Raw genomic sequence first — 25790 nt, 5'->3', positions numbered from 1 at the left:
AGCTAATCTCCAGCAAGTTCCCTAGCCTGTACTGATGCTTGCATTTAGAACTGTGTAGGAAGAAAAGAAATCTGGCAAGACAAGCAGTGGTTGCAAAACTTCAGAATGACAAGGACATCTTTAACAGGGACTTGTAGGAAAAATTTCCCATGACTGCAAAGATAGCTTGACCTAATGAAATGTCCATTTTTGTCAGGCAGCATACCACCATCACCAACTGGAATGAAAAGTCTTCACTTAGCATTGGACAGCTGCTAACCAAGAGGGCACAGGTGTATGGACTGCCCAGCTGTTAAAAGAAAAATGATTTATTACCACACAAAAGTGTTATTGCTAAAGTTAAAAAGACTGCCATTTAAAAAACAAGTTTACCTGAAGTTTCCAACTTCTTGCTGTAAATGATGGAGTCATCAATAAAAACAGATATTTATCTGTTGTAATGATATTGGTAGTCAGGCACCCATAGTAAATTAAGAAATGCTAATTTTTCAGGAAAAGACATGGCTGTTTTACTCCCAACAACATAAACATTAGTGGTGTTAATGAACAATGACTTTAGGCCATCTAACAATTTGAAAGAGATTAACATTAAGTTTATCTTTAAAAAAAAAATCAAGAGGGAAGACTGGGCACTACAGATCAATCAGTCGCATCTCAATCTCTAAAAGGCCATGGGCATAGCCTTTTGGAATCCATTTCCAAACACAGAAATGACAGGAAGTTGATCAGAAGCATTCAACATTTATTTACCATGAGCAAATACTGCTTGACTAACCTGTTTGGATTCTGTGATTCTGTTTGGATTCTATTTGGATTTTTGACTACAGCAAGGATTTTGACACTGTTCTTCACAGTATCCTCATTTTTAAGCTGAGAAAATCTGAACTAGATGACCACTGTTAGGTGACTTGAAAAGTAGCTAGACTGTCAGGCTTACAGAAAATTAAACAGTGGCTTGGTATCTAGTTAATGGCTAATAATGAGTGGAACATCTAAGGTACTCTCAGACATCTTGATTATATTACCATCTGCAGAATCCATGAATCTGTAGACAGAAGACTCATGAAGGAAAGTGAGGAGGAGTGCAAAGCTCTGTCATCAAGGCTGTGTAAATTCACGGTATAGGGTAGACCCAACTAAGTAGCAGTGCTATTGAAAAGTATAAACTGGGGGTTATAATAGAGCCAATTTGCATGAGGCAATAGTACTTTCTCCTGCAGATGTGACAATCTCCACACTGACTTCTATTAGATGCAACAGGGTCAGCAGACCCCGGGTGGTTAACAACCCTTCTGCTTGGCAATGATGTGACTGCATCTGGAATACTGTTTAGATTTGCATACACAGAAACACACCCCCTGGCTCCCTTCAGTTAAGTAACCAGAAAATATAAAAATACTCAGGCGTACAGACGACATGACCTCAATGGGTATGTTGAAAGAATTATCTTGTTTAATCTTATGAAAATGTGGACAGTAAATGATCTAATAACAGCATGCAACTTGGAGTGTTACAAAGATGGTGAAGACAAATTCTATTTGGTTAATGTCAGAATACAAGAATGGCCAGAAGTCAAAGACTGTGAGTAGGAATGTTCAAACTGATTATTAGAAAAATATTTTCAAAGAGACTGTGGAGTTCTCTTATTTGAAAACTTTCAAGATTTGGCTGGACAAAGCCATGACTTGATCCAACACTGACAATACACCAATGTAAAGCATAAGGTTCCTTCAAGCCAAAATTTCTATGATTCTATGGTTATTTTCCCCAGTTTATGAGACCTTTAGGTGTAGACCTTTCACTCCCACTCTAATGAGGTCTTTGGAGATAAGCTGGACAGTAGAGGAAAGGACTCCAACTCTATAACTTTTATTTTAATCTCTAAAATACTGTTATTTTCTGTTCTTGAAGTAATTCAAGAGTTGAGGAATACATAGCAAGCATATATGACATATACAACACTATTACAGATCAGATTTATCACATATCAGCTAAATGTTAGGCATAAATAAAAGCTTAGAAAGCTTATAAGTTTTATGAAATAAAGATATATCAATATTTAATGTAACTTTTTTTAAAATAATCTTTGGGAAAGGCCTTAACCTTATGCCTCATGTAACCACTTTATCTGACCACTGAACTGAGAACTATATGTAGTAGTAAACAAAAAGTTGGGGAAAAAAAATAATCTTGTTTTTCTACTGAGTTCTGGCATTCCTTGGAAGTCTGGTTACAGCAGAAGAAAAAAGAACAAGATGAAACTTTACCACCTTCTCTCCCCAAATTTCCTAACATAATATCTAGTCAAAAGAACTACACACTGAATTAGACAGAGCTACCGAAAGTGATAGGGACAACACAAAACAATGTTTTAACAGCACAAGATCTGAGGAATAATATTTTACAAATGTTTGACTGTTTCCTAGCATTAGTGTTTCCTATATAAAATTACTTCCATAGCAGCAGAAAAAGAATCAATTTGGGGGACCATAGTGGCCATTACCTGCTCTCATACTACAGTAACTTTAGAGGAAAAAAAATAACCCACTGAGATTAGATCCTGTTAGTACTATTTTTCTAGTGCAGATGCATGGAAACTTTGTGAAATGAACACTGGACACTAACTGTGGCCTGTAAAACTGAAAATTAGTATTTCAGTATGAAACCCTCAGGAAAAAAAAATGAAGCATCTAGTGTAAAAATCAAGTACAGAAAGGATATTTTATTTCAGTTATAGACATTTCATGATATTTAGACAAATTCAAGTAGGAACCCATTTTATGTCACATTTTGTCATAGAAATCAATACCCTGTATATTTTTTAATATATGAGTAGCAGTAAAATGGTTGTTTAAATTAGAACAAATACAGTAGTTTCGGAAGATTTAGCAAAGAGCAAATTTATTTTGTAAAGATGCTGCTCCTATTTGGTGGTATCAGCAGAATGTATTTGGGAATTTGTTACAAATAGATACACTATTTTTGCAAATCTATCAGAAATGCCATCTGAGATAGATAATGGTACGTTTGCAGTCTATACTAAACAGCATGATCCTTTCAGGAGCACGCTTATTTCAAATAACACAAATGCACATGTATATTCTAAAGACAGACTTGTCATTACTACTACTGCTATCCAGACAGACATACATAGCAGTAGTATATGATTCTGTTCCATCTTTTTGAATTCTGTTATTAGTTTGATGACAGAATTTGTGTTTTTTTTCTAGCAGAATTCTATAAAGACTCTACAAAATAGCAAATCCAAATATTATATCGAAATATGAAAATCTTTTTAAAGTATTATCAAAAATATAACTTTGTTGCTGAATTTGTCAACAGTTACTACTAGAGTGAAAAAAATCACCATTAGCATGATGTGTGCCATTTGTGTATATGCACTCAGAACATATATTTCAGAAAGAACAAGAAAAAAAGAGGAATGCCATACGTGCCACAAATTTTGGAGACAGTAACAGCAAGAAGCATCAGAAGTTTTGCGCGAACAACTTCTGTAGATTGACAGAATATTCTACATGGAATTCTGAATAAGCCGTATCTTACATCTGTTTAAATCTTGTGGTAGGTGTTAGATTTTATCTGGGAATGCATACTTTGAGCAACACTGAATTAAATATTTTGTGTGAGGCTAGAAAAATACTGAAATATTGTTTTACAGGCACATTCCCAACTGCTCAGTCACTGCATTTTGTATAATGGGCAAATGTATAGCTCTTCGTATAATAGCTTTCATTACATGACGTCAGAAAAAAATCTTTAAAGAAGAAAAACAAGAAAGAAAATGAAAATAAAACAAAAAATAGGTATCCTGTGTCTTCCAGGCATTTAATTTTTAGAAGGTTTGCTTTTTAAAAACCAGAAACAAATAAAACAAAAGAAAAAACCACCAGAATACGTCAATTGGCAATATCATTCATATATAAGATGTAAAATGGTTTTATTCCAAGACTGGAAAACTGGATGATCTGTACTAGATTTGTTATGCTCTTAAGTTGTTTTTCTCCTATTAATTTTGAGTGCTTCATTTCCAGATACCATTGTTTGTGTTACTGTAGACAATGCTAGCCTTTCAGCAGAGTATAATTTACTGATGAATTTAAGAACTTAAAATGGCAATTTTAACCAGATGAAGTACTACAATTTAAAATATTACTAGTAAAGTGCAGCAAGACAGAACATGTATGTATTCGAAAAATAAGCTCAAAAACCAGAAGCCATATCTGGAATATGTTTCTTAAAGGCTTGCCTTCCTTTATGTTCCACTTTTACAGCTTCTTAGTATTTTCAAATATTCCTATTATGGTTTTCCTGTTTAATTGGCTAAATGCTTCTGTACATAAATTAATTAGCCTGATCTAACACTGAGAATCAACATAGATATCCACTTGAGTGACAATACTTATTTTTTTGTATTTTAAAGCACTAGAAAACACAGCTATAGCAGCTATTCCATCAGACATGTTGTACATACTAAACATTCTTAGACACAATCTTTTTTAAATACTAGTTCTGATTCATATGATTTTGACTTTCTGGTAAAACTGCTAGCATAGAAGAAACATTTCTAAAATGGATGTGATGCCTCTTCACAGCTATGATATATTCCTTTACTTGCAATCTCATACAAAAGAGCAATATATCAATTTGATCCAATCTGTATAAGTAAAGGTACAATAAAGCATATATCATTCAAAACAGTAGAAAGTATGCAACTTAGGTGAGCCAAAGTTTCCTTTTGACAACATTTTCACAAACTGTTTCTAAAACCACTCATGATGATATTTTACTTGGAGAATGATTTTTTGAATTAGTTACACATTTTAATTATGATTACAGTTCTGCTTACAGTTGAAAATGTTAAGGGCATCTACCAGTTTGCATATGCAGTTTATTAAATTCAAAGTTAACTATTTATTAGCATGTAGCAAAGAAAGACAATAGTATACTTGTTCTCTTCATGAATGTGTTGCATGTATGTACGGAACATGGCTATATATCCATAAAAGTTAGAAAAATACATAGAAATTGTCATTAACATAATGACTTATGCTCATTGTCTCACAGTACAGACTGATTAAATATAGTGCAATGTAATGAAAAATCTTATATATACATATACTCACATATTTATGATAAGATAATTAAACATTGGAGTAGTTCATGAATATATTTGCAGACCAACTTTATCTAACCATTCTGCATGGAAGCTACAGTTTAGTGATCAGTCAACTTAGGAGTAAAACTAAAACACCTGTTTACTTTTTCCCCAGCATCAAACAAATGCAAGATATTACTGGGGAAGGAATAGAGATGGAGAAAGAAAACATTTTGCTATTGTATGAATCACAGATTGTCCCATACCTTGGATATTGTGTTCTTGACTCCACACGTCAAGGAACGTAAAATAGAAATTAAAAGGGTCTGATAAAGGGCAGTAAACAGAAATTTGGGATAGCTTAACAACTAAGGTTAAGGGAAAGCCAGGAATCATTAGCCTGAAAACAAGGGATATGGAAAAATATGGCAGTGGCACACAAAAGAAATGTCAGGTTGGCTTGGAATCAGCTCTTCATTCTCCTCTTCCACATTCCAGTAAGGAGGGAAATAAAGTTAGAAAGAGCAAGGCTCACAAAATAGAAGCCAGCAGGATGAAGGAGGTGATCCTGCAGCTCTACTCTACCCTGGTGAGACCACGCATATGGATAACTGTGTCCAGTTCAAGACAGGAACTTTTAGAGAGACTCCATCGATGAGCCACAAAGATTATTATGGGCCTGGAGCATTTCTCTTATGAGGAAAGGCTGAAAGACGTGGGAATGTTCAGCCTGGAGAAGACAGTAAGGGAGGGATCTTATCAGTGCTTATACATATATAAAGAATGGGAATCAATTGGATGGGGCCAGGCGTTTTTCAGTAGTGACCAGGGACAGAACAAGTGGCAATGGGCACAAACTGTAACATAGAAAGTTCCATACGAACATGAGAAAATTTTAATTACTTTGAGTATGATAAAGCACTGGAACAAGCTAACCAGTGAAGTGGCAGAGTCTCCTTCTCTGGATTGTCAAGACCCATATGGATGCCTTCCTGTGCAACCTAATGTAGTGAAATTGCTTTAGCAGGGGAATTGGACTAGATGACCTCCAGAGGTCCCTTCTAACCCCAACAATTCTGTGAAAGAGCTGAGGAATCTAATATGAAATTAGCAAATCATGCATTATTTGCATATAAATTGAATGGCAACTGTTTTCATACAGAGGAGACCAAGAAAGAGAGTACTGTACATATATTTACAGTACTTACAGAAGTAGGAAGCTACTGTTTTAAGACTGGAAGTAGAGCAGCCATGAACAATTTTAAGGAACAACTTCTATTTCCTTTGGGGCTGAAGCACTGGTAAATTAAGTTTATACTAAAAAAATCCAAAACATATTAGATGGCATCACGTTTTACTTTATCATCCAGTTCTAGTTGTAAAGGAAGTGATAATGCAATGCATATTCTTGGCAGCAATAGCTGAAAGTGTTAGGAATGTTTTCTATCATTGATGCAGGCCAAATTTCCACTTACTTTTTCAAGATGGACTCCAGCAGCACAGCAATAAACGCATTTGTTAGCTTCTGGCTAGACTATTACAATTTGCTGAGAACAATTTCTTACAGAGACACTCAAAGCCTCATTAATACAAACTGTGTCTGCCAACATGTGAAGTAATATTTCTTCAAAAGTGAACTTTACGTGATTTGTAATTTCTAATATCTTTCAATTTAAGTAGATTAACTTATCAAACTGTCACAATTTGATGATCTCTATCACAGAGATCAAGATCCTTCTGTATACCATGACATAATTAAATAGCTGAGGTTTCTAGGATACAGAAACCTAGGTACATATTGTCCTGCAAGACTCTGCACTCCAAAACTCCCCCCAGAAATTATCTGCTTCATACTAACAATCTATTTATTTACCGCATATATACTCTAAGACAAATCATTCTATTCTACCATTTCTAGCAGGTCACATGCTAGAACTAAGATTAAAAAGTCTTTCAGTCTTCTGCTCATATAGTTGAATTGTTTTATTCTCTACCCTGGAGATCTGCAGAGGCACCTTGGACCTGGTGCTTCAATGGGACACCTTACTTACACTGATCAAACAAATTAAAATACATGAGAATGAGAAAGAAAATATTCTCAAATTAGAACTCTGCTTCCTTATCAGTTAAATACAGGAATATTAAGTACTGATCTCTGTTTATTTTTACCAGCTTTCCATAAGCACAATAAGATTGAAGGACAGTCTTTGTTTTTAATTAAATATTCTACATGTTCAACTTTAAGAAAATATATACACTAACGTAACGCAAATGTTTTCAAGAGCAATTTGATTTTCCTGATAGAAACAAAAGGCAAGAGATGTTACACAAAGAAAATTAAAGGCTCTTCTGGATTCTATCACGTGAATAATCTCAAGGAGAAAAAAAAAAAAAGTCAGTTATTTACAGGTTTTGTGAACATTTTTTCGTTGATATCTGAATTCAGTTTTGTACGATACACTGCATCATAGTTCGATTTCCTCATTGCACAATCAATGAATATACAGATGGTATAGTATACCCAGGAGCTTCGCTAATGTAATTATATTGGAGTAGGAAAAGAAAGACACTCACCCTATCCTGGGCTCGCAAAATAGAATCTAGTGGAGCAGATCTCCAGAGAGATCCTCCCTTACTGGCAGTCAGCTCTTAAATGGGTCTAGGAGAGGTGGAGCCAGGCTCCACCCCTTCCTGCAGCACAGGTGAATTGCCTTCACCTGTGCTCCCGTGGCTGACTCATTGCTCATCTCAGGTGATTAATCAGAGGTTCAAGCCGTGATTCAGTAGCCCCATATACTTATCCTCAGGAAAGTCAGAAGTTAGGCTAAATTATACAGATTTAATCTTATTTTCCCACATAATTTGTACCACTTCAAGATATCTGAATGATATAAAGATTTTGACAAGATGTACCAAGACTAACTTATATACTGTGAATGTTTTTGACAAAATTATTTGTTTCTTTCAGTTTGTGTTTAAGTAATCTTGGGTTATAATATTTTATAAATACTAGTAAATGTTTGATTAAATACAGGCTGAAGATCCTTGCACCTTTTCTCACATATATGTGAATTATAAAGAGAAGTATCCAGTCTTGCACTACTTACTGCATCTATTATAATCACTTCGTCGTCTCAAATAGAGAGTAGTAAATATAAAAATAAACATTTAAAAATAATTCCACTTAATTCAGAGGAAATGTAGAAGAATCTACTCCTATTTCACATTTTTTTCCTTACTAAAATCTCATGAGCTGGAAAAAAAACCTGGCATTGTGTCCATCAGGTGTTGCATTGATCAAATATTTATTCTTAGGTGCTCCTAGAATACAAAATTCAAGTTAAAGAATTTTTTTTCATGAGCATAAACTAATATCTGAAAGATGACATCAAAATAGTTTCAGTTTTAACCAAATAATGAACTCGAATATACTCAAGAAAGAAGACTTAAAATACATTGATTTCCATTTATGGACCAAAAATAGGGTAAGATTTATTTGTTACCATATACGTTTTTAAGACCAACAAATTTGGTCTAAATATTCAGCCAAAAAAAATATTTGGAGTGGATGATGAAAGACATTGATATAAAAAATTATTTTGCTTTGCCTAACAAAGACATTAAAAAAACCCCAATATGCTACAATTTGCTGGAAAAGTACAATGAAGCAACAATATTCAATGATTTCATCTAAGATCACATCTGTCACAAAGCTGTTGACATTATTTTCATTTGGTCAGGTCGGAAGCAGGTTGTCAAGACAGCACAATCTCTGAAGCTAGTCAGTAGGAAGGGCCTGAAAGGCACACTTGAAAAAAGCTCTATGCATGCATGAGTGGGAAGGGGAGATTTTTTTCCCATTTTTTAAATCCAAAAGCAAACACATCAAATATTCTTGGTACCAAAATTTGTTGAAGTGAGGAAGAACCAGCTATGGTTCTAATACAATGAAAAATGAAATCTGATTATTTCATATGTAACAGATTATTTTCCTTAAACTACTTGCAAAACACTATGAAAAGTTCTCAGAATTCTTATTATTCATTATACCAACCACATGTAGATTGGGTTGGATTGTCTTCTGAAAGCCCCTCTAGGCCTCATGATAGCTTTTTTACTAATTAGCTAAATTATATGGTATTAATTCTTGTTGTAGACAGTTCCTTTAACAAAAGCTCAAAAAAAAACAAGGAAGGTGGGCATTTCAGTTGGTGATGGCTTTCCTAAAGCCCTGATTCAGTGGCAGTCTGCCCAGGACGGAACTGAATTACAGCTCCCAGCTCCTCTCTCATTTTCAATGAGTTGTTTTAATTTTAAACAACGTGTTTAAAGACAGAAAGATATTTCACATAATACACAATTCAAGGGCTATCCCAGAGGGTATTTTTCATATTCATTTCAGGAAGAAGCCTGTAGGGTTGTTCATGTAATTGATTCCCACATAAGTCAAGAAAACTTGGACCATTAACAATACCACTGGGTAAAGTATCCCATACATCACAGCTGAAGCTTGCAGCACTGCTCACAGTTAAAGCAATCTGACACTTATCCATTACTGAACTCTCTTCATTACCTGCTATTTTCTTTTGCCAAACAAAACAGCACATGCATTCCATAGCAGATCCTCAAAATAAAGGGACTCTAAAACATAGGATTTTTGTCTTTCCTCATGTCCATTCCTTTGGAGTGTGTAACAGCTGTCAGTGCTAGGATTCCCCATTTGTTTGGATGTTTGTGGCATTCTGCCAAAGTAAAAGCTGTTTTTCCCTCCCTTATTTTTCAATTACTCTTCTGTTCTACCCTCTGTACCAGTTCTATCCTCCAGTTTGCACACAAGTTGTGTTCAGAAAACTTACATCAGGTCCAAGGTCAGTTATTTATTATCCTGATAAACTGATTCTTTAACAAGCCATACTCCTAATTTTTTTCTTTTCTTGTATGATTATGAATCTTTTCCAGCTGAGATTCTGGAAAATTATGCAAATATTTAGTTAAACTAAAAAAACAGTGTGAGAATCCTTCTTTGTTTTTTTTGGCTCAAAGCTTCCTGAGGTATTTCTTGTGACAAGACTTATTGATTTGTTGAGGAGCCAAATGATGGGTGCTACCGTGTGACAATCAACATCACTTTGGGAACATTTGAAAGCCCCTTCCTCCAGAGCTGCTTGCCTCGGGAAGAGAGTGCTTACTGGTGGAAGATTTGGCCTGTGACTAAATAGCTCCAGCTTGGTATGAGAAAACTGGGGAATGATACCATCGTGTCCTGTGAAAAACAGGATGCAGATGGGCATCTCTGCTCCCTCTTATCTGCTGGCAAGGCCCGGAAAGTGGGAACAAAGGAGTTTCTGCTGAGATCCCAGAGCCAGAAGCTGCCACTCCGAGGAGAGCTGACTCAACCACTTTGGATTTGAGTTGTCACGCCAAGGGCAGCTACTCGACTTGAAAGCATTGAAAAGGGACCATCATCGCCATGGTCACCATCGTCGTTATTGCCGCTGCGGTCGTTGTAGTCAACAGAACAACAATGCCCGACGACCCACCACTACTGAAGATCAGTGACTGACCTACGAACCACGCTGGATCCATGGTGGTGACTATCTCCCTCTTGCTGCCTACAAAGACTCCTTGCTTCTTCTTTCCTATCTTTTCTATCGCCCTCCTTCCCTTCTCTATTACCCTAATTCATAATAATGTCCGTCCTTCCCTTCCCCATCTCCCTAATTAAGATTTATAATAAACTGGTCGGACCAACATTTGAACCGTTGTTTCTTAATCTCACGCCGAGTATATAATATTAAAAGAACCTCATCTCCCTCCTATAAATTGTAGCGAGACAACCAGTAAGTCCTGGAAGTCCATGGGCCATTTGTTGTGCTAATTATGTTGAATACTAATGAAATTTCACAACTTCTAATGCAAGGACGCAAAGGAATACAAGTGGAAATTGAGCCACAGGTTAGGAGAAATAAATTTGTTTTTTAATATGAAAATATTATTAGCTGTTCACTATTGGTTTTATCATGCTAAGAAGGGATTCCAAATAGGTGAATCAAGACCTTTTACTTTTTCTTGTGCCATTTTAGAATCAGTGACTTCCTTGTCTGAATACAGTGGAATTTAAAATTTGTTTCAGATTTAAAACAAAAGAATATGGCAAATAACCAGGGAATCCTCAGCATAGCTAAAAGAAGAGAGAAGGAAAGCAGCACCTGATTAGTTTAGAACAAAACCCCACCCAATTGTAAGAATATAAATTAAATAGATTAACTAGGATATAAAGTAATATAACATCTAGAATGTTAAAAGTTAGCAACAGTTCTCTTCAATTTTGCAATCAACATCATCACTTCAACCATTTATATTGGAACATTTTCCCCTTATTGATTTCTCCCTTAAAAGATGTAATCCTTACAGTAATTCTGTCAAAAGGAGTAGACAGCTACTTATGTTAATAGCACAGGACTTCTAACCTCACCTAATAACAACTAAAGATTTTAGAAGGGGTTTTGAATCAAACTTCAGAACACTTCGACATTTACCAAATACTAACACATGTCCATGTATCTGAGAGAAAAAAAAAAACATATTTCTAACAGCATTGTATATGATACACTAAAACGTATTTCCACTAGCTTCTTATGTTTACTAGGAGAATTGAAAAATACAGAATTACTTGAAAATGACATTTCAACCTTAGTTTCGTTTCAGTAGCATGGTGAGTTTGATGAGGATGCAAAGCATTACTTCAGTATTTCTTACAGGCCTTTTATGATGGAGCTACAGCTCAGTGGATGAAGAAAGATCAACTGACATCTACTTGGACTTGTGCAAAGCATTTGACACTGCCCCGCATGATGTTCTGGACACAAAACTGGAGGAAAATGGATTTGATGAATGGACCAATCGCTAGATAAAGAAGTGGTTGGATGGTCGCACTCAGAATTGCAGTCAATGGCTCAATGTCCAAGTGGAGAACAGTGATTAGTGGCATTCCTCAGGGATCAGTACTGGGACCAGTGTTATTTAACATCTTTGTAGACAACATGGACAGTGGGATCTAGTGCACTCTCAGCAAGTTTGCAGAAAACACCAAGCTGAGTGGTGCAGTTGACATGACATCACAAGGGACCTGGATGGGCTTTAGAGGTGAGCCCAAGTTCAACAAGGCCAAGTGCAAGGTCCTGCACCTGGGTTGGGGCAATTCCAAGCACAGATAGAGGTAGGGTGGAAAATGGCTTTAGTGCAGCCCTGAGGAGAAAGATTTGGGGATGTCAGTTGATGAAAGTCTCAACATGAGATGGCAATATGCACTTGCAGCCCAGAACACCAACTGTATCCTGAATTGTATCAACAGAATTGTGACCAGCAGTTCTACTGAGATGATTCTGCCCCTCTACTCTGCTACCATGAGACCCCACCTGTAGTACTGCAGCCAGTTCAGTGACACCCAACACAAGAAGGAAATGGAGCTGTTGGAGAGGGTGCAGAGAAGGGTCAAAAAATTGATCAGAGGGCTGGAGCGCCTCCCCTACAAGGACAGGCTAACAGAGCTGGGGCTCTTCAGCCTTGAAACAAGAAGGCTTATGGGGGGACCATATAGCTACCTTACAGTACCTGAGGGGGCCTACAGGAAAGCTGAGAAGGGACTTCTTATAAGTGCATGTAGTGACAGGACAAGGGGAAATGGTTTTAAATTGAAAGAGGGTAGATTTAAACTAGATATTAGGAAGAAATTCTTGACTGTGAGGGTGTTGAGACATTGGAACATGTTTTTTAGCAAGGTTGTAGATGCCTCCACCCTGCAGGCATTCAAGGCCAGGCTGGATGGGGCTTTGAGCAACCTGGTCTAGAGGGAGGTGTCCCTGACTATAGCTGGGGGGTTGGAACTAGATGATCTTAAAGGTTCCTTCCAACTCAAACTATTCTATAATTCATCTCTGAAAGTATATTATGAAGTTATAAATTGATAGATCCAATAACAATTATTCTTGTCTCTACATCACCATCTATTTTTTTAAAATAAAACAACTACCTTAAGCTTCACTACTGTACATAAATCAAAATCTGTATACTGCACATAATTATATAGGGAAAATATTTCTGCTACATTATTACATGAGCTAATAAAATACTTTCTTAGTATTTGATATTTCTGCAGATTGATTAGAGATCTAGATAACAATTCAGAGTTAATGCATTTATTAGATACAGAGAATAATATGTAAAATCTATTGAGTATATTAAGGGAGTTTTACTATACTACAGTTACATAAGCTATAAGATTACACATGTATAGTCAGAAGCCTTCAGTATCCAGAGTATGATAACCTTGGACCAGAAGAGATTTCTTTGGATACAAGCTTTTGCAAACATAATGCATAAACTACCTGCTGTCTAAATTAATACCTGAATACAAAATACAAGAGTATATACGCATCTATAAACATGGGTTTTAAATTATTAAGTTCTGTTTATGCTATATGTTTCCACATTCTGAAAAGGACTAGAACACTAATGTGAAGGATTTTGATTTTTTTTTCTAAATACTTGCAGCGTCAATATTGAAAAATGATGGTTTTTGCTCAGAGTTCAAAAATGTCTAAAGTGATATGAGGCTACATCAGAAAATTGCAATAATTAACTCTGATTTTTTAATAACATTTCTAATATGTCCTTAAGTGTTATCAAATCCAATTAAGTTCGCATAATGCATACAGCAACATCGCTCTGAAACCTTAGCAAATGAATGTCTCTTAACTACATATGTAGTAAACGACAGTATTCTTACTAACCTGCAATGAAAAGTTCTTCCAGGCCCATCAACACATACACCGCCATTGTGACAGAGTACTGAGCTGAGTGCAGGCTCGCTGCAAACGTCAATATCAAGTTCACAGAACTTGCCAGTGTATCCAGTCAGGCAGATACAAGCAAATTCATTAACCAAATCTTGACAAGAACCTCCATTAATGCAGGGAACGGATTCACACTCCTGAGGAGACAAATAACAATGGATTGATGACACCTTTAAAGCACTTTATTTATTCATTCATGTTTATTGCAAGTACAAGAAACTGTCTGGAAATTAGAAAGAGTGATAGATGTTTTTAATGTCTGTTACACAACGACCTCAGATTTCAGTCAATTTTTTGTTTCTATAGAGATGCTTTCATTTCTGTTCATACTTCTGAAACTAGTCCTTACTCATTAATTTTGGAGAAATTCAAATATATTTTTTCTAAGAAATGCAACAGATTTAAGTGCTTCCTATTCATTCCTTTATTAAAATTTTAAAGCACGTTTTCAGCCATATTTTTTAGACTTTCTTCTCAGTTTTTACAGCAGGACCTATCATAGTGAAAAAAGGCCAACTAGTAGAATAATACTGGACAAAATAAATATATTAACCAAAGCATATGGACCTTATTTTCCTTCATAAAATATTTCTTGATAAATCATAACTCTCTGGTTATCAATTAACACATATCATTGCAAATAAAAGCATACAGGAATGTTTATTTGTACACATAATAGCAATTTCCTTCGAGAAAGTCACTGCAAAAAATAATCAAATTAAATCCATGAAAACTACCAGCAAATTAGTATTTAGTTAGTGCAAAAATGTGGTTTTGCCCTTGAGCACATAAACCTAGTTTTTGCCTATATCCCAAAGGAGTTTTATTTTGCTGCTGGACTGAAATAGTCCAGCTAAAGCCAGTGTTTTAAAAGGGAATTTATTCTCATAGTTACTTTAACTTTAGACAGTTTGATTTTTTTAGGGATATCCAAGGGCACTTAGATTTCCTGCAGTTACTGCAGTTGCCTTGACAGAATGTAAATTCAGAAATCCACAAGGAATTGTGAGAAAACAACTTATTTTCCTGTATGTTTTCCAGCTGGATGTATATAGGATGATTTATTAGTGAGCTTTACATAAACTAATTGAATTATACATCCCACAGGAATGTTGGGGATAGTTTTATAGACTGCCAGAACCTCTGAGTATAGAAGTAGTCTTTTGCTATATTAATTAAATTTTTTGTTGGCAAACATAAGTTGTCCTGCTTATAAAAAAAAATACAACACAATTCACAGATCAATTTTTTTTTGGCTTTTCTCTGTTCTAGTAACTTCTTTTTTTCTAGTCCTATTTGCATTCACTACTATTCCTCTTTACTACTTCTATTTTGTATATCTTTGTTCATTCACAGAAGAAATTAAGGATCTATTCAAAAAGTATAAAAATCATTAAAGCAATTATGTGTAAGTTCAAAACTCAAAAAAATGTTCTGATGTTGATAAACGTAAAAAGCTTTTTACAAAAGTATTTCTTTAAAAAATCAAATTTGAATTTGTTTATTAAAATGCAAAAACTTCTATGTGGGTGGGTAATCACACCGTGCTTTGTGCAACAAATGGTTATCTTCCTTCCTTCCTGCTCTTGGATTTTTCTACCTTCATCTTGAGCATAAGTTACACTGTTTTTGGAAGTTTACACTTGTTTAACTTCTTTGAAGAAACTACTTACTCAACCCTTTTTAGTTTTCACACTAATTTGCAACAGGTAGAAAATAATCAATAGTTGAAAAAATCCAACACAAGCACAAATTAGAACATCCAACCTACATGAGGCTTTTCCTATGTTCACCAATATTTGCCATACATGTATATGTTATACAGTGAAATCTGAGAAAGGGATTCTACTCTCTGGCTTATCCATGCTAAGTTGGTTAAGAACCAGTCTCCACAATCAGCTGAACAGCTCAATAGATTTCACTCAATATTCGCATTTCAAAAAAAAAAAAAAAAAAAAAAAGAAAAAGAAAAAGAAAATATCAGTAAAGCCATCCAAAAGAAACTAATTCTAGAATGCAGTCCTCATTCCCATTCATCTGTTCTCACGGAATGACCTGTCCTTTCCCAGATCACCTGATCACAGTCTTCTACTAGACAGAAGCAGGGGTACCAACAAGCTCCTTAGCTTACTGCGTAAGATAAAATCTTGGAATATATTTTCTAGCAAACTGTATTGCAAACATATACAGAGGATAAAAAATCCAAGAGAAAAAAAATGGAAAATATCCCTGTATCTCTAGGGAAATACATATAAAAACATACACATATAGGTTGTTTAAATCAACTTAGCTGCTGGTTGTGCCTGGCTGCTTGATGCCCAATCAATGCTGTCTCAATCCCCCTTGTGAATGGGATGAGGAGAGAAAATAAGGTGAAAAAGCTCATGGTTCAAGATGGAGACAAGGAGATCAGTTATCAATTACTGCCATGAGTAAAACTGATTCAACATGGGGAAAATTATTTAACTTACTACAATGAGAGTAGAACTGTGAGAAGCAAAACCTAAAAATGTATTTCCTCCAACCTCTTCTCCCCAGGCCCTACCCTCTCCTCCAAACCAGAGGAGCACAGAGGCATGGGGTAGAGATAGCTGTTGTCTCTGTTTCTCTTTCTTCATGAAACTTTTCTCTCTTTCCAGAGTGGGTCCTCTCTGTGGTCCACAGTTCTGCACATGACTGCTCCAGTATGGTTTTTTCATGGGCTGCATCTTCCTCAGAGCATATTCATCTTTTGCAGCATGAGGTCCCCTACAGGCTGCAGTGTGGTTATGTTCTTTAGCATGGTCCTCCCCATGGGCTGTAGCAGAATGTCTGCTCTGGTGTCTGGAGTACTTCCTCCTTTTTCTTCTCTGATCTTGGTGTTTACAACATAGTTTCTCAAACTTTCTTCCTCACTCAGCTCTCTGGTGCACAGCATTTTTTACACTTTTTAATTTGTATTTCTACAGGTGGCCCACCAGCTTGGCTGACAGGCTCAGCTGTACTTTGCAATGGATCCACTGGATCTGGCGGGAGCCATCTGCGTCCAGTATGGCCTCTTCTCATGCAGACCAGGTCTGCAGTTCCCTCAAAACAAGACTTTGCTATCTACACCTAATAGAGTTGCATATACTGAGCAACCAGGAGTGCAGTGAACAGAATAGGCGAACAGTGCATGGCACAGTAGTAAGGATGTGGCTTGTTAGTCTGTGCAGGCAGGGCATGCAGGAAGGATACATGGCAGACCAATTTCTTCTCATTTGGGAGTAGCACTCTCTCACAGCAGTTTGTGCAGGCAGGGCGCTCTTCCTTGCTTGCAGGTTCACAACCAGAGGAAGCACTCTTGATTTTTGCTAGCATGGTGACAGGCATTTGCATGAGGGCTAAACCAGTGCTCCTTCAGGGAAATCCCCAGAGATGTCTGATGCACTCACCCAGAAATGGTAAGAAAGGAGACTGGTTCAAGTGGATGGTTGTACTGAGTGCCTTGAACCTTCTGCTAGTGATGAGGTAAGTACCTGCACAAGATGCGCACAGGTATATGACCTTTCATGACAAGTGACTGAGCTTCATGAAGTAGTTAAAAGGCTTCATAGTATTAGAGGCATTGACAGATAGATAGATTAGTTGTTTAATAATTATATTCCAGTGACAGACAACACTGAAAAGGCGGCAGGTTAGCCCTTGTTGACCTAAAATCAGGGCTACACTTCAGTCCTCCCTCTCCAGCTTCACTACCAAAAACACATATGATGATTTTACAGCTATAAACATTCATGACACTCATAACCAAGATCTGCAAGAAGAAACCATATTGACAGCCAGCACTGGAAATTGTAAAAAATAAAAAATAAAAAAATCACAGGATGTTCCATATGAACTTGGGGAAAAACTTTTTTACTTTGTGGAACAGGTTGACCAGAGAGACTGTAGAGTCTGCTTCTCTGGAGATATTGAAAACTCTCCTAGACACCTTCCTGTGCAACCTATTGTAGGGAACCTGCTTTAGCAGAGGAGTTGGACTACTACAATTCTGCGATTCTGTGAAATACATCAAGTGCAGAACATATTGAAGTATATTTACATGGATTCATATCTGATTTTTTTTTAAACAGATTTCAGCCTAGAGGAGAACAATTTTAGAGCACCAGTCTAACACAACTATCAAGATTTGCACACCTCTATTGAATCAGAAAGCCTTGTTGATCTCTGTAAGACTTGTAAAGTCATGGTATGTATTGAGGAGGATGAATGAAGTATTATAACCTTAAAAAATATGACATCTGCAGCATAGTCTAATCTGGGAGGCACTATGCATGCAAATAGAATGAATATAAAAAAAATGAAGCCATCACTCTGACAGACTATCACATGTATATGTATACTGTTTCTTTCTGAGAATTTCTAATCTATATATTTTCAAACATATCAGTATGAAATATGGTTATCTTTTCAGTATGATTTTATGCAGTTGTCTACAGGTCATTTAATCTCTTACTCTCTCAAAATGGAGGAAAATGTAAATTATGGATGTTACCAGAAAAAATATTACCCAGGAGTATTCTGTATTAGCACTGGCAATAGATCTGCAATATCATATCATGATGCACACTGCTGAGTGGAATTACTTTCTCTTTCTTTTTTTTTTTTTATTTTCTACGAAGGAAGTTCAAAAGTAAGATTTCAGCTAGATTTACTTCTTCTGTGTGAATGCTATTTTCAACAGGAAAATTAGAGACTATACAACCTCTATGTAATATAGGGCATTTTAGTTATCTAGTACTTCTAGCTGTAATTAACATGCATAAATAAGTTAAACAGAAGCTTGGATAACATTTTTGAATGTGTTTTTGGCAATTTAGAAGCACAATATTAAAAGCCAAATAACCCATAAGGGAGCCAAATCTCAAGCCAGATTTTCTCTGAGACAAAATATGTTTAAAATACCAAGATCTGATTAAATCCTGTTTGGCACAAAACCTGAAAAAGTCTAAATCAGTGTAATACTTTCCTGAAAGTGTAGCCAATTTTCTAAGAGCTGCTCATTGTTCTGCTAGATGTAGTCACCTTCTATAAAGTTGTTTGCTGAGCATGGAAATTTTCATGGCAGAGTCATGCCTACTTTTAGTACAGAAAGCTGTGTCTTGGGCTTTGCTATGCAAAGCTACTGCAAATAGCAATATAAAGAAGATAGTTATGTCTGCACCAAACTGAAAGAATAAATTATTTTCAGGGAATATTGGCGTAGTTTGTTGTTATTTTTCAGATTTATCACTCACAATTCACATCTAAAGTTCTTTAGGCATATTGTTAATGTTCTTTCTAATGCCATTTCATACGAATAACAAATAATGAGCTTTTAGGAATGGACTTGGAATGACTGTCATGCATTTTCAATAACCAGACATATTCAGGAATTACCTAAAAAAAGTGAGTTTCAAGTAGCATATTACCCTTTCCTTTATAATAAAATAAAATTTGAAGACGTACATTAATATTTATCTCACATCTTGAGCTGGTCCATCCTGCTTCACAAGAGCACTGATATCCATCAATGAGATCTATACATCTGAAATACAAATTAGCATTATTCAGATGAAGTTATGTAATTATAGATTCTGCACTTACAGTATTTTTCCATACATTTCAAAATAGTGGTCTGATGCAAATAATGAAATCAATTGAATTTTTAATTAGGTTTTATAATGGGTCTCAAATATGCCTTTTATTGGTGCTAAGGGGTTTCATAAGGGTATTGTTTGTCATAACAAAATACACCTTATTTCAATCTACTGGTATGTAATGGATAAGGATTTGCTTTCAAGAATATTTAAGTCCAATTCACATTTCCTAAAAAACAGTATATGCTAATGAAATACAAATGAAAGAGGAACTGAGACAATATTACAGTATGTTACATTAGCTTAAGCTGGCAACATCTGTCATCTTTAAGTGCATTCTTACTTTATGGAAAAAATAGCAAAAAAATATATTTGTCAACCTTCCCATGACATTAAATTGTAATTACAAATGATAAATATTGCTACTAAAGTACATTATCTTGGACATAATAATAACTAAGAAAAAATAGCCACCTTCCATGAAGACAAGGATCTGGCCAGCATTCATTAACATCTGTCTCACAGTTTGGTCCAATGAAACCTCTCCTGCAGTGACACTTGTAGGAATTGATGTCATCAATGCAACTTCCATTGTTTAGGCAAGGAGTAGATAAACATTCATCTATATTTGTTTCACATCTATTACCTGTGCAAAAACAGAGCAGTTGTAAGTTTTGAATTCTAAACTCGAAGCATCTAAAAGTTTATCTATTCATCTTATAAATTCCAGCTAAACTATTTTTATTTACATACATTTTTTAAATAGCTCATTATATTCATTAGCAAAGAATATCCCACCAGAATGGTGGTGTGTTTTTCTGCTTGTAGTTTTCCTGCAAATCAGTGCCACACATCTTTCATCTCAACATTTCAATGTACTTTATGAAATACTGACAATCAACATGTACCTAGGGATAATGCAAGATCATTATTCTGATTTTTCACGTGTATAGGTCAAGGGCAGTGTGGAAGAGAGAAAAAGAATGGTTAATACAAAAGATCCTCCGCTAGAGAACAAAAAGGCTCCAGAAGCCAGAAGTTACACCAATTCCTCAGGCTCTCCATTTCACAAAATAGCTGTAATGAGGCACTTACTTAAGTAATTCAGTTTCCAATCAAAATAATATTTGCTATTTTATACACAAATGCGAGCAGTGCATGAGAAGTTCCTACAGCCTTTTCTCATTGCTATGCACCCAACTACTGGCAGCTTGTTTTTAAGCTAGTAAGAAGCATAAAGACTCCTTAACATTTGCTAATTCATGAATGAGCATAGATCATAAAAAGCAGTTTGGAATAAATCTATTAATAGAGCAACAAATAGAATTTCTTTAAGATCACGGGAAATGATTCTTACCTAGTAAAGACTAACAGAGTAACTTTCACATTAATATGAATAACAGCTATTTACATCTAAGGTACATATTTAACACACATATAAACTCAGATTCTGTTGCAGATTCTGTTGTTAAGATGGTTGTAACCACTCATTTGAAGAAGTTGACATATTAATATATTGATTCTGAATGAGGGTTAAAAGTAATCACGGATATTACTTCCACATTCAGATATGCTTCCATTATTGCATAATCTGTTCAAAAAGAAAAACTTATAGTTATTTAGATGATGAACATATTGAAATTAAATAGACTGTTACGTTATTCTGCTCCTGATCTACCCTTATATATGCTACCAAAATGTCACTGACTTAATTTTTGCTTGAATTTATCAATGAATGTAATCAATGTAGTGAAAATCCAAAACTTGATTGTAGAAAGACAGTGAGTAATTCAATGTGTTAATAAATGATCATAAAAATTAACTTTCAAAAGATAACGCACTATATGAAAAGATTTTCCTTTCCTGTAACTCATTTGAAGATTCAGCCTTGATATAATCTAATATACTTAATAATCATAATAAAAAGAATGTCAGTAAAAGGACACAATTGCAATCAAATCTGCTACTGCTCATGAAAGTTTTGATAGGTTAATTCTACTGCACCGCACCAACAGTTGCTTGATGAGGAAAAAACCAAAAACTTCTGATCAAAGTGCCAAATGAGTCATATTATTAAAGCAAATAAATGTGTGGGTTTTTTTTCTACATACATATAATTTTGTTGAAATTAAAGTTGTCAGACTATATCTGCCCATTCCTAAACTTCTATATTAAAAGAAAGAGAGCAGAATTCAGATAACTATGCTAAGGAAATCAGAGTCTAATACAGTCCCATAACGATGAACTATTTAAAAATTAAGTAGTTTATTTAAGGTGTTTATACTCTCTTTATAATAGAGGAAGAGAGAAATAGACTTAAAGGTTGACCTGAATCATCTATCTTGAGGAAAGGCGGAGGGGAAGAGGAGAGGAGAGGGAGAAAAGAGGAAGAGAAGAAAAAAATTTGCAAAAAATTGTCAGGCAAAAATCAGCGATGAATGCCAGTAATGAAAAACTGTTTACTATCAAAAATGATAAAAAGAGCACACTACTCTCCATTGAATCTCTGCGGTTGGGGGGGGGGAGGGGGAAGAAGAAGGGGGAAGAGAAGGATAGACAAGTGTCATTTTATGCTCAAGTTTTTTTGAGGAATAGGTATCATGAGATGTACTTAAGATTAGATTCTGCCCAAAGATTAGAAAGACTAAGCCCAATGGAAGGAAAAATAAAGCCTTTTAGTGCTATCTCCATATTATGCCTTTAGAAGGAAAGCTTTAACAATATTAATAGGCAAAATGGACTTCTTATTCCTGCTAGAATTAATATTTCAGAAATCTGTAGGGAGCACAAGTCCATTTCGTTTTTCCTAATTTTAAAGGAGCTCGTGAGGTTTGCTGTGAATACAAACTATAATATGAGAGTAGATACTTAACAGTGAAAACAAATAATTGTAACATTGGAAACATAATTCAATAAAAAAATAAAGTAAGCTATTTTGAAGTATTTGTTCTAATAAAGAAAATAGATTCCTAATTAGTAGGAGCTAGTCCAAATGTTCTTGCTAAAATGAACTCATGCAAAATATATTTGATAGTTTTTATAAAACATAATTTATATTTGCATGCAAAAATCTCTTCTTTGAATACAACACCCATATTCTAACCATAGTCAGAGAGTGATCGTTAATAGCTCAATGTCCAGATAGAAGTTAGTGATGAGTGGTGTCCCTCAGAGATCAGTACTGGGATGAATGCTATTCAGAATATTTATCAATGACATTAATAGTGGGATCAACTGGACCCTCAACAAGTTTGTGGATGACATCAAACTGTGTTGTGTGGTCAACAGGTTTGATGGATGGGAGGTCATTCAGAGAGACCTAGACAGGCTCAAGCAGTGGGTCTAGGAGAACAAATCCAAGTGCAAGTTTTGCAATAAGGGTTGTGGCAACTCCAACTATCAATACAAACTTGGAGATGAAAAGATTTAGTACAGCCCTGCCAAAAAGGGGACTTGGGGGTGCTGGTAGATGGCAAGTTGGACATGAGTCAGCAATGTGTCTAGGCTAGAAAGCCAAATGTATCCTGGACTGCACCAGAAAAAGTCAGTGGATCAAGGGAGGTGATCCTGCCCTTCTACTCTGCTCTGGTGAGACCTCAGCTGGAATACTGCATCCAGATGTGAAATCCTCAGTACAGGAGAGACATGGACCTGTTGAAGCACATTCAGAGAGGAATCACAAAAAATGTTCCAACAGATGGAACACCTCTCCAACTTAAATAGTTCTATGGTTCTATGATTCTGATATTGTCTGAATAAATTGGGCCAAATATGCTCCTGGAATTAATCCCTTAGCTTCACTGAATGAATTCCTTCCATTATGAATAAAGATTATCATGTAAATTATTTTCAAGTGCAAAATATACTAAATTTGTTATTTGCCACTTTGTAGACACAAAAGAGTTGGTAATCATTCATGACTGTAAGCTCTACAGTTTGTCATCCTCTTCCAGTGTGACTGACATTTAATTTGAAATATGTGGTTTTTTCAACCCCTGTTGAAAATTTTAATAGAGACTTGCTTGCTGCAGTATAAGTATTCTACAAAGTTGGTGTGAGAAGCAGACTATAATGCCACAGAATTAGCACTTAAAACATTGTCCACATATTCTGTTTCGTAGCTATGACTGTGCCATGTGTGTTTAGGCACAATGGGCTGAAGTGGAGTTCCTGGAGCTCTGTTTAACAGACTGTACTTACCATGCTATAAACAACAGCTCCAGTTATGCAAGAGAAAGGGGCAATTACACCACACATGCCACATTTAAATGACTGATAACATTAATGTTAACCTAGGGACTTGCCAAAGAGTCAGCGCTGCAGAAGGCAAGGAAATATCATAGATTGCAGAAAACAGTATGATGAAAAGAGTATGATTAGCACTAACACTAAGATGAACAAGAGACAGCTATTTTCCTCCTACTCCTTCATCAAGGAGCACTCCATTTCATATCTTAACACACAAATTCAGCAGTCCTTTTCAAGTGTTTTTTTTTTTTTTTTTTTAATCTTCAATGCTCTTTATTAATTGGAGATGCCTCACACTTTCACGTTTCTTACAAATCACTTGTGGTATTCCTTATCTACATACTCATACAGAGTAAAGACTCACTTTTTCAACTGGAAATACAAATAAGAAATTATCCTTCTCTGTCTTTTTTTCCTCACCAACTTTTCATGCAACCTAAAATCTCTTCCACTTCTGATCTTAGGGCATTTAGTCTCAACCCTCTTCTCTGTTAAAAACAAAACAGTGATTTTTGCATTCCTTCCCCCAGAAACACATTCCTCTGATATCCAACTGAGCTTTTACACACTGTATTCCACTCAACTGAAAAATCAAGCCCTTCACTTGATCCTCTAAGTATTTGAGTACAGTAAAGGAAGAAAATTGAAATGGTGGTAAATTGTAGAAGTGTTGTTTTGATATTCTCCTAGTTGCAAAAATATAGTTCTTCAAGAGCTTTTACTTCTCAAAAGAACAGGGATGAAAGCAGACACTGGGAACATAATAATGAACCATACAACAAACACCACTGATGTACATGTGGGGTTTTTTAATTATTATTATTTTTTTATTTTTATTTTTTCATTTTGACTGTGAGTTATGATGCATGTGCTGATTCATTCTCTGTAACAGTTTGCCCAGAGAGGCTCTGCATTTCCCATCTCTGGAGGCACTGAAGGCCAAGTTGGATGGGATCATGGGCAGCCTGCTCTAGTGGTTGGCAACCCTGACCATGGCAGGAGGCATGGAATTAAATGATCTTTAAGGTCCCCTCAATGTAAGCCATTATTTGATTCTATGATTCTCTGAAAATGCAAGTTCTGTAGTTTATGTGATTTTTTATTTCACATTTTTTAAATTTCAGCTTTAATACTTTAAGATTCTTTTTTCATTCCTTTATATGGCATGAACATAAATTTGCAAAGTTTTAATTTATTAGACAGTAAAGAATATTTTTTATAAGAAATTCCTGTGATAATCTCCAGATTCTCCCTCTTGATATATAACCTTGGCATTTTAATAACCTTTTGTGCTCAGATGTTGTGACTTTATGTCACATTTCTGAGAGTAAAAATATTTTCATTTTTGAAGCTAGAGTATATATTCTGGTTTATAATAAGACATAAGAATATATACATTAAAAAATATACAAATAAATAAAGAAGTATTCAATTTTTTGGGCTAGAAGTCGAGAAAGATGCTAATGTAAAATGCTAAACATCTCCAGGAGTTTTTTACTGAGATAATAAAAAGATTTGAGTGTTGTTTCAAGAAATTAAATCTTTGGGTTAATTATTTATAGTAAGTGGCTACATTTTAGTACAAAAAAGAAAGGAAAAGGAAGAAACAAAATTTTGTGTGAATAAACTCAAAAACACGTTACTTGGAAAAGAAAAACATACGTGATAAAGAACAATTAGATGATGAGGACAAAACTGAAAACTAAATGCAATAGTAAATTAACAGATTATACTAATTTACATACTATGTTGGAAAAGATGTAGCTACTTATATGGTACTTAGAAGAACCTTCACTCAGAGAGTGGTTGGGCACTACAACAGGCTGCCCAGGGCAGTGGTCATGGCCACAAGCTGCTGGAGTTTAAGGAGTGTTTGGACAATGCTCTCAGTCATACGGTTTGGCATTTGGGTAGTCCTGTGTGGTTATAAGTTGAACTTGATGACTCTTGTAGGCCCTTTCCAACTCAGGA

At 35.5% G+C, this 25790-nt stretch overlaps 1 protein-coding gene across 1 annotated transcript in view; it reads right to left on the bottom strand.

The window, feature by feature from the left end:
* The window catches only part of EYS (EGF-like photoreceptor maintenance factor), a 765389-nt gene that overhangs the window by 396333 nt on the left and 343266 nt on the right, over positions 1-25790 (bottom strand). The window contains exons 26-28 of the mRNA XM_085217834.1: positions 20046-20217; positions 19441-19519; positions 13909-14108 (exon numbers count right to left, since the gene is read on the bottom strand). Coding sequence (XP_085073960.1) covers positions 13909-14108; positions 19441-19519; positions 20046-20217 — 451 coding nt within the window. The remainder of the gene's footprint in view (positions 1-13908; positions 14109-19440; positions 19520-20045; positions 20218-25790) is intronic.

The sequence above is a fragment of the Meleagris gallopavo genome, chromosome 2 (assembly GCF_905368555.1).
Source record: "Meleagris gallopavo chromosome 2, MGAL_WU_HG_1.1, whole genome shotgun sequence".
NCBI classification, from domain to species: domain Eukaryota; kingdom Metazoa; phylum Chordata; class Aves; order Galliformes; family Phasianidae; genus Meleagris; species Meleagris gallopavo.
The sequence above is the reverse complement of the archived record's forward strand: the minus strand, read 5'-3'. Positions and strand labels throughout refer to the sequence as shown.